At 34.5% G+C, this 17,214-nt stretch overlaps 1 protein-coding gene across 28 annotated transcripts in view; it reads left to right on the forward strand.

Moving 5' to 3' along the window:
* MARCHF1 (membrane associated ring-CH-type finger 1) overlaps positions 1-17,214 on the forward strand; it is a 239,569-nt gene that overhangs the window by 137,940 nt on the left and 84,415 nt on the right. For 24 of the 28 annotated variants that reach the window (XM_080591784.1, XM_080591783.1, XM_080591782.1 and 21 more), the window contains one exon: positions 453-592. The exons of the other annotated variants lie outside the window; for them this stretch is intronic. In XM_080591784.1, the coding sequence (XP_080447910.1) occupies positions 491-592 (102 nt within the window). In that variant the 5' untranslated portion in view covers positions 453-490. The remainder of the gene's footprint in view (positions 1-452; positions 593-17,214) is intronic. 28 annotated transcript variants of the gene reach the window in all.

The raw sequence follows: 17,214 nt of genomic DNA on the forward strand, positions 1-17,214 counted from the left end.
TACATGTATGTGTTTTCCCACTATTAGTTTTTTAATACCTTCCACTGCTTTAGTGCTGTTTCCTAGTGGTTTCTGAGAATGTGGGTTATTGTATCGAAATGTTATATGGTTTTAGGAGAGATGCTAGTCTCACTGTTATTTTGTAATAGAATTCCTTTAAAATAACACTTTAATAGAAAAGTGTCAACTTAAGAAAGATTTAAAGGGAGAAGGCACTGAATTTTCTGACCCTAAAATAGTATTAATGCATGTAACTTGATGAAAGTGTGTAGCTCTCCTCTAACCTGCATGGCATAACCCATCAGAGTACTTTAAATAAACATGTTCTAAAAATATGTTTATAAGCTTGTTTGGATACAACTTAAAAAGCTGTTTTTAAAGGCATGCATCCAGAGACATGCAAGCAATAAATTCAAAGTGTCAATGTTTCAGGGACTCTAAATTATTTTCAGAATTTCAGAAATTGAGAAGGGATAAGTGGAAGGAGAAAATGTTGGGCTGGTGCCAAGCGATAGCTCGTAACCCTCACAGACTTCCAAACAGCACAAGAACACCCGAGGTCTCAGGTGATGCTTCACATAACTCTACTTTGGTGAGTGAAAAGTTGCATTTTATGATGGTGGCATGCACAGATGAACTTCAGAGATGTTAAATTACTTTTTAAAAATTTAGTATTTTCATTTTATTGCATTGCCTCAGTGTGTGAAACCTTTTGACATAGCTATTTACTCTCTCCATTTGCTATTTCTTCATATTTTATGTTATGCATGGTCCATTCTGACTTGCATGCTCTGTTAATAAATCACTATTGATATTTTGTGAATGGTACAGTGTTTAAGTAGGAAATGTCCTGATTTGGATTACTTATATTCTTTGTGATCTTAATCGATGCAATAGCATTTGGTCCCCGATGAATACATCTGGACATTATCTACAGGTACCTTGCTTGCTCTTTGCTTTGCCTGTTACAGGAACAAGGTATAATATGTCTGCACTTGCATTAGGAAGAGAGATTTTTAATTGATCTTTATATATTTCATGTGATCCTAAAATAGATGGTTGAGTTTCTGCATGCAAATCTATTGATAGAAGATGTTCAGACCATATAACTTTGACAAATTACACATTGGGGTTGTCATGAATTGTACCAAGTCGAATTAAATGACTCATTGACAATGATTTTAATCCTGCAGTTTTTACTCTCTCAAATAAATCCATTTACATCAATAGACCTTCCTAGGTGAGTAAGAACAGATGTTATTTTGTAAAGGCATCAGAGTGACCCGTATGTAGGAGCAAAAATTGCATATGTATTTGTTTTTCTCCAACTGTATTGAAATGTTCAGTCTCTACCAGAACTGATTATTTGAAACACATTCAGTTAAATATGACTCATCCAATTTAATAAAGTTTAAAATAGGAACAACATTTTTCTGTCCTAAGAAGCACAAGGTATCAGGAGGTCCTGCCCTCCAGTTGCTGAAACATGGACAAGATGACATCTAAACGGAAAAGTGAATGATTATTTTTAACTGCTGATGAATGTGGTATTCTGAAGAGAGCTATAAATGAGGAGGCATTGGTCTGTTTGGAATTTGTTGACAATCTCATTATAAATAGACCATACAAAATTTTCTAGTTCAACGGTAGATTATACAGAATGTAAGTTTCTGCTAAGGAAAAGAAAAAAAGCCAGCACTAAAAATTGCAAATTTTAGAGTTCAATCCTAGATTATTATTACAGCTCATTTTTTTCTGGAATTATTTACTTTAAGAAAAATACAAATTAATTAAAAAAAAATGAGTCAGGAAACAAGAAATGTCAAATTTATTATTCCCATATTTATTTATTTTTTTTTACTTTTTTCCCTTAAAATTTATTACTATTAATGTTTACATAGTACTAGTAATAGGAGACAGCTATCAAGGAGATTAGATATATGAAAATTTGCATATTTTGATTTTTGCTTGACTGCTAGTCATTTAATTCAGTTTGATATTTCAGAGGTAAACATTCAAACCATTCAGGTGGGATTTGGAAATGATGAACTGGGCATGCAGTTCATCACAGTTGAATCGGTAGAGTTAGCATGTTTTAACCTTATTAAGATTCAAAAACAAGCTTGTTGAAGCTCTAGGTTGCTGCTTAGTTCATGAAGTGCCTAAGAAAGCCAGGGATACAAACAACTGGGGAAGATACTATGTGTCCTGTAATGTCCTGATTGGCTATAGGATGATAATCTTCACAACAGGAAATAAAGCAGTAATATCTCTTGAGACCTGTCAAGCTTTCCTCTTCATTTTCTTCACTTTCTGCTCTCTCAACCATTATTCTTTCTGTACAATGCTTTGTGAAACAAGTGACTTCCAGCATTAACTTTTGCTGGCAGTCTTTCCCACTTGTGGACTGTAGGCTGAAAATCTGTTTTCATTATGAACATTTTAAAACTAAAATCTTGTTTCAAATCAGTTTCGGTTTTGCTTAGTCTTAGCTTAGCTTTTAAGTCTGAAGTATTTTGCTTAGCTTAGTACTGGAAAAGGAAATGTAGTGAAAAGGCAGAAAAGTGAATAAATTACTTGTAACTTCATCTGTTCTATTCTAGCCCCTTCTTTCTGAGTTAATATTCACTTTTCAGTGCACTGCAGCTCCTTGGTGAGCTTGCTTCCTGTAAGGGGGAGAGTTATTTGGTCTGTCGAGAGCATATTTATGGTAAGAAGAAACAGCTCCTTGCTTCCTTTGACTATAGGTGCCAAGTCTGCTTTTGCTGGGAAGCAAAATGAAATATACATCACATCTTTCTTTTTTTTTTTTCCACTTCTGCTGTTTTCCTTTTGTGTACACTTCTGATTAATGAGAATGTCTTCTGTATGGCACATCTAAAAATGTGTATTTTCCTCCCACCAAAATATCACAGCAGCTTTTTTGGAAGCACAATAAAAGGCTTCTGGTCTAACTTTTCAGTTCAGCTTCTTTTTCAGGGAATCACTATGGAGTAGGAAGATCTTGTTTAAGACTGTTGCATCTTTGCCAAAATGCATTCCTTTAACCTCACTTCCATTGTTATTTGGCTAAATGTTGTCTTGGGAATGGAACCTTTGCGATTCTTGCATTTTCATGTGGTTTATCAAATCCTGTAAATCTGTTAATCTCTCTGCTGTCTGTTTACTTTCTTGAATCCTGAAGGAGACTGAATGTAGTTTCACATATTGTGAAAGTGCTAGAGATTGCATGTAATATAAATTGTTGATAGCGATAGTAACTACTTGCCAAGTTAAACAGAGATGTACCCATGCGTGCATGGCTCTGAAAGCATGATTCTGAAGTGTGAGTTTTAGTAGCTATTTTGTAGTAAAACTAGATATAACTTCCCAGCTAGTTAATACATTCGTTGTTTGGGGAAGAAAAAAAAAAAAACAGCAACAACAACAAAAAAAAAACAAGCAAACAAAAAAACCCACATACACAAAACACCAAAAAAAACACAAAATCTGCATGTTGCATTTGAAATACAGAAGTTGTCTTTAACACCCCTTTTCAGAACTTCAGCTAAGGCTTTTCAAAAGAAACTTTTATTTCCCTTTAAAAATAAAACTCCAAGTGGTCATTTCACAATGCCACTGTCCCAAAGGGGAATGATCTGAAAATTGAGAATGTGTTTTATTAATGTTTATGAAAAGAAATATTTTCTTCTGTAGTGAAAGAAAGGAGCCTTATGGAGTAGGAAGCAGATTATGATCACTGACAGATTGCTCACTAAAAATGGCTATTTTTTTCATTAAGCAAGTAACTGGATTGCTGAAAGGCAGTACAGAAGGGGAAAAAAAAAAAGAAAATCCATTAAATTATTGAACTAAATAGTTTAATAAAATCAGCTATACTGTGTCATTTTATCTGATGTTAAAATGTTCTAGCTTCATTCAAATTAAATAAATTCCGAAGTATTTCAGCAAAACTCAAATATTATTGGAAACATTTTTCCATTATTATTTGCAACCTAAGCATAATATTGTCCGCAAACTACTGAAAAGTTGGTCCAAAACTTTGCTTCATTAGAGAATAGAAATCAGTGTTTTTCAAACTAAGTTTTCTACTAGTTTGGACTTGTTTGTCTTTGTCTGTGTAGTTTCTAAATTTTAAAGGTTCATCCTTCCTTATGCTCATCATAATATTTACTATTATAGAGCTGTAATGCAACTTTTCCGCTTTACTTTCTCTTCTGATTATTAATAGTTTCCATGTTCCCATGGGTATCTTAAAAGGTCTTGTGTGTTCTTGCTTGTTTGAACATGAGTGGCTGGTTGTACACATTGTTCTGAATCAAGTTTTCCATTCCTAACAATTGTGATACTAATTATTCCCTATCCAGTAACATACCTGTCATACCGTGTAGGTTTAGAATCACTTTATCAATTTATGTATCTAAATATTAATTTAGTTTTGAGACAAAACCTATACTATATTAAGTCTTAATCAATACATTAAGACTATATCAATTTCAATTATTATTGCCCCTCTATTCTTTTCCATTCACTAGTTTTTATATTTATTTAGCAAAAAGAACTTCTCCTATTTGACTTTGTTTTAAAAGTTTTTTTTTTCTTTTGTTGAGTTGTTTTTTTCTTCCCCTGGTAATTATTACTTTATTCAGTACCATCCAGTACTGAATTGCTTTTCAATTTCATGTGTTTCATGTACTATATTTATCTCTTCTGAAATATATGTTCATTCAGAAAAATCTAGTTTTTCAGATTATTCCCCACAGTTTTTTCCTTTTCCTAAATGCAAATTCATATCTTTTTCATCTTTCTCTTTGACTTCTGCTAGAGTTGAGAAAAGACTAATAATGTTTTCCTCCTTAATTGAAAATCCAGATCTTCAAAGCTCCTAATTCTGTGCAATAGTATTTGCAGCTTTTTGTCTTCTGAAAGGGCAGTAGATATAATTGAAAACATACAATTTTAAATTCTTTCTTCATGAGTCACTTGTCTCCATGATGACAGTACCTATTTATACTGTGATTCTGTAAGCATATGTATATATGGTTAGTTCAGATGATTTTTATGGTGATAGATAATGTTTAGACATATTTATTAATATTGATTAAGCGCTTTGATGAGAAGCAGTCCTGGGTCTTTACATATCTTTGCCAAATACCTAGTGTGTCTTAGGGTTCTAATTCAGAACTTGGGCATTATCACAATGTATGTTCTTAATAGTTACGTACATCCTGTTCTGCATTGGGTATGTACTGGTCCTTAATTCAGTTCATTGTTAAATACATGAGCCTAATGGACATGGACACACACCTAATGCTGAACTGCTGTCATTAATACACACTACTTTTCCCTACTGTATTCCCTGATAGAATTATGAGTGAATATATGTGGATAGATAGTTACATGAGTAAGTAGGTAATTTATGGTATTATATGCAAATAATATTTGGAACTCAGGACAAATGATCAAGAAGCTAATTTAAGGATTTTTTTAATATGCGATCAGATGCTACCATCTGCTTCTCCAAGAGAAAGTAAAATATGCCATTGAATTATCGGTTTGAAATAGGCACACAGGTCCCAAGTTGCCAAATTTGGTCTACTGATATTGACTGAGTAAAGTTCATGTAAAGTTAGTGATTGTTCTAAAATATAAAGAAAGAAAGGATGGAATGTGGTTTTCATCCAGTGATGATAAACAGGGTTGCTGATTTTTGGTAAAACAATATGTAAGTTCTGAGTAACAGTAAGAATAGTTTATCTGTTTAATTTCAGAACAATAAAGGTCTCTTGATCTGAGCTTGAACTGTCTGACTGCCTGATTTCTGATGGCAGTGTAATTCCTTGCTGAAAATCCTATGAAATAGAATCCCTTAAAGTTTCTCTTAACAGTGCAAGCCTGTTACTTTTCATCTGATGGGTTGAGGGAATGTTTAAGATCAGCATTTTAATTTATTATTAGAAAATTGTGTAGTTTAATACACCAAAACTAGATGTAAGTGATGAAAATAATTACCTAAGGAGATGGGGTTGGTTTCATCTGAATTAATTTCTTATTTGCATAACTATTAAGTATACTTGCATTAATTAGGCTGAACAGCTGACATGTAATTCCACAAATACTATACCTACAACATTCTTTATAGACACTGCTTTTTGAAATCGACTATTACCTTTTATATAGTAGCCAAACAGTGTGTATATGCAGATCAAACTATGAAGGAAATAGATTTTGCAGAGAAATGTGATTTCAAAAGAGACAGAATTATTTGCTCAGTATAATAAATTATATGCTGTTTAAACCTTCACTTAAGCTTCCAGAAAAACAAAAACACTGCTGGGTGCAGTATATATCACACTTAATTACGCATTGGAAAAAAAGGAACTGTTAAAAATGCAACTTCTTGTGATTCAGATGTATTGCTGCTGGCTTCTGTATTAGGTAAGCTGATGGAGCCAGCTACAAGGTCTGAATAAATTATTTGGGGATGTGGAGAATCCTAAATATCTCCTGTTATCTGGTGTTATAGATTTGTATCTCAGCTGGGCTTATCCCTTCTGTTCTTCTGGTGCTGAGAAGCTATATTTTAAGTGATCAGACAGTTTGGTTTACTTCTCAGAGGTATTATTAAACTTATGCAGCTTTGCAGTTAAAGTCAGCATTTGTTCTGGTATTCTTAGGCTAAGATTCATATTGCCATTTTTCTTTGTACTTTTTGATTCACCCCACCTTTTATTTTCTTTCTTCATATGGTCTAACACCTTTTAAAAAGAATTTTAACTTCTTTTTAGAACAGAAATTAGACAAGTTACCTCCACAATTTTTGGGCCTAACTGCATAGACAGTATGTGGACCTTCTGATGGGGAAATTTAGGGCAGGTGAACTACAAGAGCAGAACCGTATGGCTTGATGACACAAAATCTACATTTTTTACTAACTGGGAAGTGCATAGCAGACAGTAATTTCTACTCTGAGGTTCCTTTCTAACACACACATGGTCTGTGCAGAAGAGACACCGATGAAGGCCTTCGGCTCTGCTGGGACAGGCGCCATGGGCTTGCAAGAGCAAGGCATTGCTCCAGCTGGCGCCATGTCCAAGTCCTGTGTTGCTGCCAGGCTTTTACAGGTAGACATTCCTCACTGGGCTATGCATCACCTTTCTGCACAATGCTGTGTGCTCCCCTGTGAGGGTATTGTGTTAATTATTTATTGCTTTCTTATTTAGATGGGTGCTATAAACTGTAAGTGGCCTCAGGAGTCATGCCACCCCAGGCCAATCTCTTAGATTTTCGTTATATATAAAGCTACTGGGTTACCACAGCTTTCTGGCCCTCACGACAAATGTGGTATGAGGATGTAAAGCTAAGCATTCATTTGTCCTTTTCTGTGCTTTTGTAAACCAGTACAGCAGGGCAGATGTAGACCAGATCTTTTTGGTAAGTCTTCCCAATAACAATTCCCCATTCTTGGTTTCTTCCTCAGTACACCAGAGTTGTTTAATAGTTTCATAGCAGGACAGAACTAAGTAGTCAAATTTTTACTTTTCTGACCAGTGATTTCAGGTAGATGTCTTCTATAACAGGCTTAAAATGACAATTTTTACTTCCAAAATGTTTATTTCACTTGTGAGAAAGATGACATACTTGCCCACCAAAAATGGCGACTAGGCAGAAAAATACTAGTACTTTGCATTTATAGAAGTGAAAATACCTTAAATACTGGATTAAAAAGGAAAGCTTTCCTGAATGCTGGCTTCAGTATCATAACACACTATTATTATTTTTCAAGTTTTAAAAAGATGTTCTTTAGCTTTATATCTAAACATTTATGTTTTCTATGCATTAAGTATTCACTTCTACAAATATTTTTGTTTGTGGAATTTGCAAGAAATTATTTTCAGTAGATCAAATTACTAGAGAAAGACATTTGCAATGGATATTTGTTAAATATTTGTGTAGCTGTTTGAATAGATTGCAGTCAGGCCCTTTATAGATTGTCCACAATATTTAATGCACTTTGTTTCTCATAGCAACTTCTGCTCACAAGGTCGGTTCAAATGTCTTTCTTATCAATTATTCATAATTTCTTTTTTTTTTTTTAATATACAGTTGGAACTGTCCAGTTAGTCTGTCCCACTTAGGAAAAAAGGTCATCTTTGTAAGAGTATTAGCTTTCTGTAGTTCTGGATGGAAGATTTATTGCTTAGTAAACTAGACTTGTTCACATAACTTTTGGATGAAAGCTCAAAAATATTTTTTTCTAGTGGTTTTTAATATGTCCCTTAAAAATCTTAGATTTAGTTGGAAGTGCAAAAAGCTCCAAGTTATATGATGTCAGGTTATAGATATTGAAAAAAAGAGGGAATCACCAGATCACCATTCAGTTTCTATCTGGAAAATGAGTTCTAGAAAATGAGAAAATTAGACAGGGCCAAGTAATTAACCTAAGCTTTGTTAAGGTGAAATGGTTTGTTCTCATTTTAGCTCTGTGAAGCCTTCAGTCCCATCATTAATTGAGCACCTACATTGTAATGGGAAAGCCAAGATGACAGGAAGCATTGAAGAAATGTCTCTGCTTATTCGTTTGTTGCCAGAGTACAATAAGCAAGGAAAGCTATGAATTGTACTTATGTTGAAAGAAAGTAGTGGAGGCGATTCTGCAGCTTTATCCTCTAAAATCTCATGGTCTCATATTCCACACAACCTGTTGGTGGGTTTTCCTGCAGCATGATGAATCTGCAAATAACAGGGCTGTCGTAAACATTTAGTGGCACAGCTTGTATATAGACAGCTTGAGTATTCATTGCAGTTCTCCGTGGTTCTTCCTTTTATAACGAAGACATGCTGTAGCACAGAAGCTTAAGTAGGGACTCTTGAAATCTGACTCATGTTTGTGTTTGTCTTTTTATAAGATTTCGATAGAGCCCTGAGCTATGATGTGGTCTGGGAAAGAAATTGGATCTTCAAACTGAAGTTAACCTTTATAAGCAGATTCTTCCAAAAATACTCTGTGGGGGAAATTCTAATATTTGGTGTTATCTGTTTTTCAGTTGGTAGTGTCATTGAATACTTTACAAATTCAAGAGCGTCTGTATTCCAGACACCGACAGTCTGACTCATTTCTAAATGTACAATCGAAGACGTTTTTATTTTGGTAAATAGAGTACTCTGTAGTTGCTAGAGGAGATTGATAACATTGAATGCATATAAAAAGATACTGTTTTCTAGAGGTGTAGGCAATATCTAGTTTTATTTAGCTGGGTTGCTAATTATGGTCTCCCAATACTACAAAAACAGCAACAAAAAGTGCTAGAGTGATGAACTGAAGCAGAAGGATTATGATTATTATGTAGGTTAAAGTGCTGACTTGCACTGTAGGTAACTTCCATGTAACTTTGTGAAAGTCACTTCTACTTTATTACTTCAGCCTCTGTAATGTGAACTAATGATAACATTAAGGATAAAATTTCACTTACAATCGTAAGGTGCTTAAATCCTGCAGACACAGAGGTATTAGGCCTATCTTGGTTGCTAGTGGAAAGATTAAATAAGTTTGGGAAATTACTACAGAGATGGAGGAGAAAATATCACAATAAACGTAGTGGCTTTCTAGAGACAAATCTACAGATAGGCCAAGGAATTAACAGCATGAATCAGGTACCCTGCTACAGTTTTGCAGTATTTGTTCAAATCTTGATCTGGATTCATAGGAAATGCCAATGCTATCAATTAAATTAGAAATTGGTACCTGGTCACAACTGGACATTTGTGAATGCTGACCATATTGTTTCTCTTGACTCTGTTGGCTGTGAAAGAAAGCTGCTTGTGACCTCATTAGGCTAATTACATCTGGGGTTAATCTTTTATTCCCCTCCCTTGCCCTTTCATCAAGTATGAGATGGGAGGTATAATAAGATGAGGTTAAGAAGGGAAAATTTAGGCTGAATATGAAGAACATACTCTTGACAATGAAATGCAGTATGGCTTTTAATTGAGAGTTACAGGAACACCTTATCTGCGATCCTTGAAATTTGGAATGGAAGCATTTGCATGTGATATTTGGGATATTTTTTTACTATCCCTGATTTTCTGTCCATGTGTTTTCTTGTCGTTTTTTCTCTGAATACATCCTAGCTTTTCTTGCACTGATAATCATTTTATAAAATCGGTGTTATGAAAGGTATACCTTTGAGCATATCAGTAGATTTAATCATGAGTTAACTGATCATTTAACTATTGTTTAAATAGAAGGGTTTTGATTTCATCCTTTGTGAAGATCTATTGTGCAGTAAAGTCTCTTTTCTTCTGTGCTTCATATTTAATATTTTCCTCTTTCTTTAGACTTCATTGACCCCAACAATGTTCACTTGATATCCATGTAGGTTGCAATTTATATGACTTGTTGATAATTTTTCATAAGGTATGGTAAAATTGTGTCTTGTATTTGACCCACCCTCCATTAAGAAGAAAGGCATCGGATGTAGCCATGCTTTTAGAATTTTTATATATGAAAATTAAACACTGGTTGTCTCCCGGTGAGGGAGAATAATAGTATCTTTTTTTTTTTCCTCTTTTCTTGTGTTGCAGAAACAGAATTTTGTGAAGTACAATGTAGCCATGATCTGAGAAAAAGAGGAAAAACATGACTAATGTTGATTTTGGAAATATTTGGATACTACAAAGAGGAGGTCGTGTTCTACAAAGTTATTTTTGCAAAAATGATGCACTTAAATTTTGAGATGTGTTTGTTATTCTTAGATTTGAGGTGATGGTTTTTTCATGTACCAGAATTATATTTAAAGTTGCTCTGAGGTGTGCTTATATGTGCTGTGCACATTACTGCTTTTCCACGCTTTAGCTACCTTCGTTCTAGCGTATTGTAAAGGTGATCCCAACTGCATTTTGTTTTTGTTCCTGAGTTAAGAATTCTGCACTCTTTTTGCTGCTGAGAGAGGGAAGAAAGAGTTTTCTCTTTTTTTTTTAAAGTTTTTTTTTTTTTTCATTTGAAGAACATACAAGATTGTATTCTTTCAATACAATCCCATTTCACCCATCTCGAGTATAATTTCATAGTGTCCTGAGGTCCAAGCAAGAATCCGCACTCTGTTGTGAGGCTGTCTTTGCTGTCAGACAGTCCATAATTAGCATTTTCATTGTAACCATTGGAAAAAGTATTTAATGGGAAGAATTGTTAAAGAAAAATTTCCAACTGTGAAGTAGCTGCAGAGTCGCTGCCACTTGTGTTTCACAGAGAAGCTGTTGAGTACAAACTCTGCCTAGTGTAAGCGTGAGGGCGGGTTGCATAAATTTATAGTGATGTGTAGTGTAACTTACGGTGTGAATGTTGAACCAGGAGGCAGGTAGGTCCAATGGACCTCAGACCTGCTGTAGATGCAGGCCACAGAGTCATTGCAGATGCTTCTGAGCAAACTGTTCTGTTGGTAGTCTGGGCATGTAGTACAGCAGAGTTGTTTGCTCGGGCTGCATGCATGGTGGGGAAATAGAATTGTACTTCTTTGGATTCAGGCATATATTCTTCTCAGTAAATGACACTAATTTAGACTACAGTATTTCCTGATGCTGAAATAATTTAATTTATTTTTTTTATTATGAAAACCTGAGTTTATTTAATCATGTTTGATGTTTGTTTTCTCTGGGTAATATTATTTTGGAAGGTGCTAATTGCTTCTTGTAATCTTTGTAATTTATAAATATTAATGCTCATGAAATGTTAATAACAGCTGATAAAAACAAAACAGAAAAAATGAGCAATTCAATTAATCAATTTAAACTGATTTTATAACTGCTTAGATAATTACTAGATTGTCAAAACATCAGTAATGATTCCTGTGGAACTCCAGTAGTATGGGGTACTTTGAATATACAGAAGAAATAAATATGATTTCCCTTCAGTTTCTTTGCTGCCATGGTTGAAACCATTTTACCTAAAACAGAGATGATAAAATCGTGAAGATTTCCTCTTTTGGATGGCCAATTCAAGATAATGATGTCATTTTTAGGGAGGTGTTAATCTCCTAGTAACTTTAAATAGTTACTGGTGTTCCCCCTCTCTGAAAATCCTGTTCTGTAAAGACATGTTTTCAAAGTGTCAGTGTGTGATTTTTAGGTGTAAGGTCTCAGTCAGGGATTGTTTGGAATAACAAGAAGATGATTCAGTCAAAAGTTTTTTTTCTTTGTTATGTTTAATTCCCCATAGAGAAATGAAATGAGCAAAGGAATAGGAAAAAAAAATGTTTACACACAGATATCAGTTCCACTTTGGTAAATATCTTGGACAGATATGAATTTACTTCACTCAAAAAAGCCTGTTCCTTTCCTTCCATATATATATATTTTTTAAATCTCTACGTATTCACAATTCAGCTAATGTATTGAGCAGTAGGGATGGGCAATGCTGTCTGCAAGGCTGCATATTCACTATGTTGACAGTTCCGACTAAATAGTTTTTTTGAAGTGTTCACGGGTGCCTACACTCTTATGGTAGTGCAAGTATGCATCTGCAAGTGTGTTAAAATACACTGTAAAAATGAAGACTATCATTGGTAATTTGCTTCTTCTGAAGATCTGTTCTAAGGAACCTTTGAGTTTACACACACACCGTCATTGATGGGAGCCACAAATAGCCATCTTATTTCTATACTTTAATCATAAGGTGATTCCTTTTGCCTGCTTGATTTGAATAGCAATCTTATTTTCTTTCTAGCCTAACATACAGTATAACATAATTAATGTAAAGGTGTTTGTCAAAAAACTTTTTTCCCGTGGCTCTGAAGCAGTGTTTAAAAAGCAAAGAATTCTGCAAAGTGTGAGAGTAAAACTTTATTTCAGTGATACAGGTGACCCAGGAGCTTTCTGTTTAACAGCAAGAAAAAGCATTCGTGTGGTATGTGTCCACACACAGGAGTGACTGAGGAAATACTACGTCTAGTACCAATCTTGAAAGTATGATCTGTTTTTCTTAAAAAAAAAAAAAAAAAAAAAAGGAGCTTTCTTATCTAGTTGGGATATGAAAGAGTTTCATCAATAGATAAAAAAATCTACTGTTGTGACATAAATAACTGGACTTAGAGGGAGGAAAAAAGATGGAGCGTTACGTTCTTACCCCACAGCAGCATCACTTCGCTGCTCCATGGTGTCCTCTTTGTCACTGAAAGCACCATGACTTCAAATTGTGTAGAGCTGCAGTGGGAAATACCGTTGTGTAGCTCTTACTGTGTCCTGTCATCAGTGCACTGCCCGGAATTTAAACTGGCACAAAGATCCTGTCTCCCATCTGCAATGTCTTCAGCATTACTTAATACAGCAGAGATTAGGTGTAGGTGGCTTCTTTTTCCAACTCGATGTTTAGCATTTATAGAACCATTTGCAGAGATATTTTTAAAATAATGCGGACGGCAGTAACATGAGTTAATGCTTTGGTCAGTCAGTGCCTGTTGCTGAAAATGTGTTGCTTATCAGCTTCTCAGATGCAAGAGATGTGCAATTAGCTTAGCAATTTTGTATATTTATTCTCAATTCAAAGCATTCAGTAAAGCAATTGGTTTCTTGCAGATAAAAAAAAATAATTGAAAGCAATTTATTTTCATACATGAGAAAATTCAATATGCTTTAGTTATCTGTGTATTTCGTTTATTTTTGGGATGTAATTAACTGCATAAAGGCCAGTCAGAATGGGATCTGTTTCTGCCTATCTGTGTATCTGTGCATTCAGAAGTGACTATCAAATTGTCTGCCTAAAGAAGTATACTTAGGTCCAGAATGTGCTATTGTTATATGTAAGAAACAAAGCCAAAACTCAAAGCACAAAATCCTACCAAAAAAAAAAAAATCCTCTTTTGTTTTTTAAACATTTTAGTCATTTAGAAATCTACTCACGTTATTATGAATTTGGTTTGTAAGGGCCATTTTCTCTTGTTTTCTCGTTTTATTTTTTCATTTCCTTACTGCACAGTGTAGGCAAACTGTTGTTTTTTTTTTTAACCAAAGTATGTATAATGATGGAAGAATATCTGAGAATGTTGCTTCCTGTTAGTCGACAGGGGATCAGACCAAGTTCTCTAGTTTTTTGTTCCTTTGTTTTTTACATTCAGAGCAGTGTAGTGGGATGAACGGCACCTTGTGTGTTAAAGGGAGATACTAGAAGCTCAGTATTTGTGTTTACCTGATTAGGAGCTTTTGTTCTGCTTTAATACAGATTGCCTTCAGAGAAGTGAACTAAAAAGAATCCCAGCCAGCTTGCAGAATTGGAGAGTGACTCTCTCCAGAAAAGTAAATACAATTTCTGACTTAATCTGCTAGAACTTCTCTGAAAAGTGAATATAGCCACTATTTCCCATTACCATTAAAGTAGTACAGTTTTGAACATTTCTATGCATTTTTATATTAGATGCAATTTAAAACTGAAGAGAAATAGAAGAGACTGCTCTGAATAACCTCCTACTGTATCTTTATTTGAAATGGTATGCAAAACGTCTTTGGTTTTATTCCATATTAGTAAGAATGTAGCAAGACAATTCTCTAAAACAGCTTAGTAGTTTGCCTTTCCCTGCAGACAATATAGTGTTGAATGTGCCGAACACAGTTCATTTATTTATGTGTTGTTCCAAATAATGACACCAGCTTACCTACCAAATGACACTTGTGCTGCTACAGAATTGCAGGTGTTGGTGTGGGCATTCTTCCTTCAACAAACCGACCTCTTCTCCTGGGCTTTTGGCACACTTCGGTGGTCTCAGGTTTAGTGCTTACACTTCTGTGCCAGACTTTGTAATGAGGGCTGGAAGTATGAAATCTCTGGTATCACATTTCCTGATATATATATTTTTTTTGTCTTGTTTGACTACACATTCTACATAGAAGATATATGTTTTACATAAAAAAAAATGAGCTTACATAAAAAAACGAGCACAGAAGTAGCGTACAGATTTTTAAAAGTTATCCAGAAACTTTTCAGAAACAATTCAGTTGCCTTGAACTGATTGCAGCCCCCTCCCCCCCCACCCCCCCAACCATAATTACTTCTAGATTTATTAGCTGATTCTTTGTGTTAATCAGCTGGTCCATAGAGTACCGGAAGCTGTACTACGGGCTACATAGTTACTATTTTTATTACTTACATTAAAAAAAAAATAATAAAAGAATTAGACCATTTCCATTATTACTTCGGTAATATTTCATTTATAAATACCTTGGAAAAGGACTAATACTTGCATTTTAGATGTGAGTGTTAAGTTACTGTTTCTTGTGCCATGACAAAGAATGAGGATAGAAAAAACTTGATTTTTTTTTTTTTTAAATCAGGAGGGGTGGGGAGAATCAGCTATGTGAAAATGAAAAATAAGATGTTTATGTATTCACTCCTTTCTCCTTCGACCTCAATACTAAATGAAGATCTAAGGAATGCCAGCTTTTAAAATGCATTATTTAGAAAGCTGAGAGTGAAGACTGAATGTATTTCAATGCATTTGACCTGTAGGTTATCTTTAAAACAGAATATAAAAAAAAGATTCACCAGTGTGTCTGTGGATAACTTGCCTGTTCTAGAAAATTTATTATTGTTCTCTAATGGTCCTCCAGTTGCTGCCTCTGGCTTTGGATAGCCTGAGATAGTTATAGTCATGAAAATAGTATAGCTGCAACTGTTTTACAATTCTCAGTAAAGCCTACGCTGCCAAGAGCTTGCTGTGATGAAAGTTTCACAATCATTAAGCTGTTTCTAATGTTCATGTAACTGTGGTTTTTTTATTGTTCTGTAAGTCTCACGTTCCAAAAATGGACAAAATGGATTTTGCTTTGTCTTGTAAGAAATTCCTTTATTTTTTAATAAATAAAAATCCAGTGATGGTTGAGTTTCTTTGCTTAGTAAAGATTTTTTCAAATGTGATTTTAAAAGTACAGGTTTATTTTATTTATGATTCTAGGTTCTTGTTTTAAATGATAAAAGCCAAAACTTTCTATATTTCTCAAACTTACAAATCACACTCAGAATATATATTTTTATATATGCCGTAGCATTCCTACTGTTTCCTTCCGCTTCCCCTAGAGCAATACATTTGCAGATGTATTTGCAGATCTGTCATCCCCAGTTGTAAAGGTCTTCGCAGTTAGGAGGGAAGTATTGTAGAATTTGGTTTCAAAGTCTTAATATTATGTTCACCATGGATGTCTTACGGATGTCACCTTTTACTTTTTAGAGAGGATTTTCAAAACAATTTTGTATTATTTTACCTTTCAGCTTTCTGTAAATTTTAAATATACTTCAACTCATGTAATAGTACAAGTATACTGTTCTTGAGAGGAATACATTTTTTGAAATGAGCTTCATTTGTAATCAAAGGTTAAATCTACACCCCAGGAAAATATTTGGTTTGATTTGCAAAGTCTTGTCTAACTTCCAGATTAGAATAGATTTGGGCAAACCGGTGTGTAGAATAATCAGCTGAGGTAGGTTTAGCAAATAGTATGAAAGATTCATGGCTTATTTTAATGGTGCACCCAACTCTTCTTTCTTACCTGAGCACTCTTGGCTGGGAGAAGGTTCCCTGCGCAGTAATGGCAGCAGTCCTCGCTGAGCTCAGATGAACGATCTAGCTGAACGCTCGTGTTGTGGCACTGTAAAGGACTGTCTGTTTCAATAGGCAGGACAACTAAATGCTTTCAGAAGTGCATCCCTTAGCCATGGTTTGTAGTCAGCATGTCCCTGAAACGCATACACACATACAAGCTGAGGGATGAGGAGGACTAAATATACTTGGGCCTACCCGATGTACTTTTATCATTTTTTATTTTGTTTTTTCTTTCTTTCTTTCTTATTATTATTCCTTTTCTCTGCTCCTTTTATCTCACTCCCTGAAGTAACTGTGAGTATGGTAACGAAGAACATTAATCCTTTATAACTTTAGTGTCATGACCTGTGATCTTGTCAGATCTTGCAAGATAAGCAACCTTGGGGCTGATCTGTAGTTAGAGATCAACAAGATGAAACAACAAAAAAGAAAATCTGAAAATTGGCTCTTGTCTTCTTAAGCTTTCATTTATTTATTTATTTATTTTCCCAGCAGATGCTGTTTTGGTATGTTTCTTAAATTTATCTTTTGAGGGGGCATTGTTTTGAAAGTAAAAATCAAGAAAATACCATCCATCACTGAGTTCTTGGACACACAGTAATTACAACATCAATTTTCTTGTTTTCTTGTT

This window comes from Anser brachyrhynchus, assembly GCF_964034855.1.
Source record: "Anser brachyrhynchus genome assembly, chromosome: 4".
NCBI classification, from domain to species: Eukaryota; Metazoa; Chordata; class Aves; order Anseriformes; family Anatidae; genus Anser; species Anser brachyrhynchus.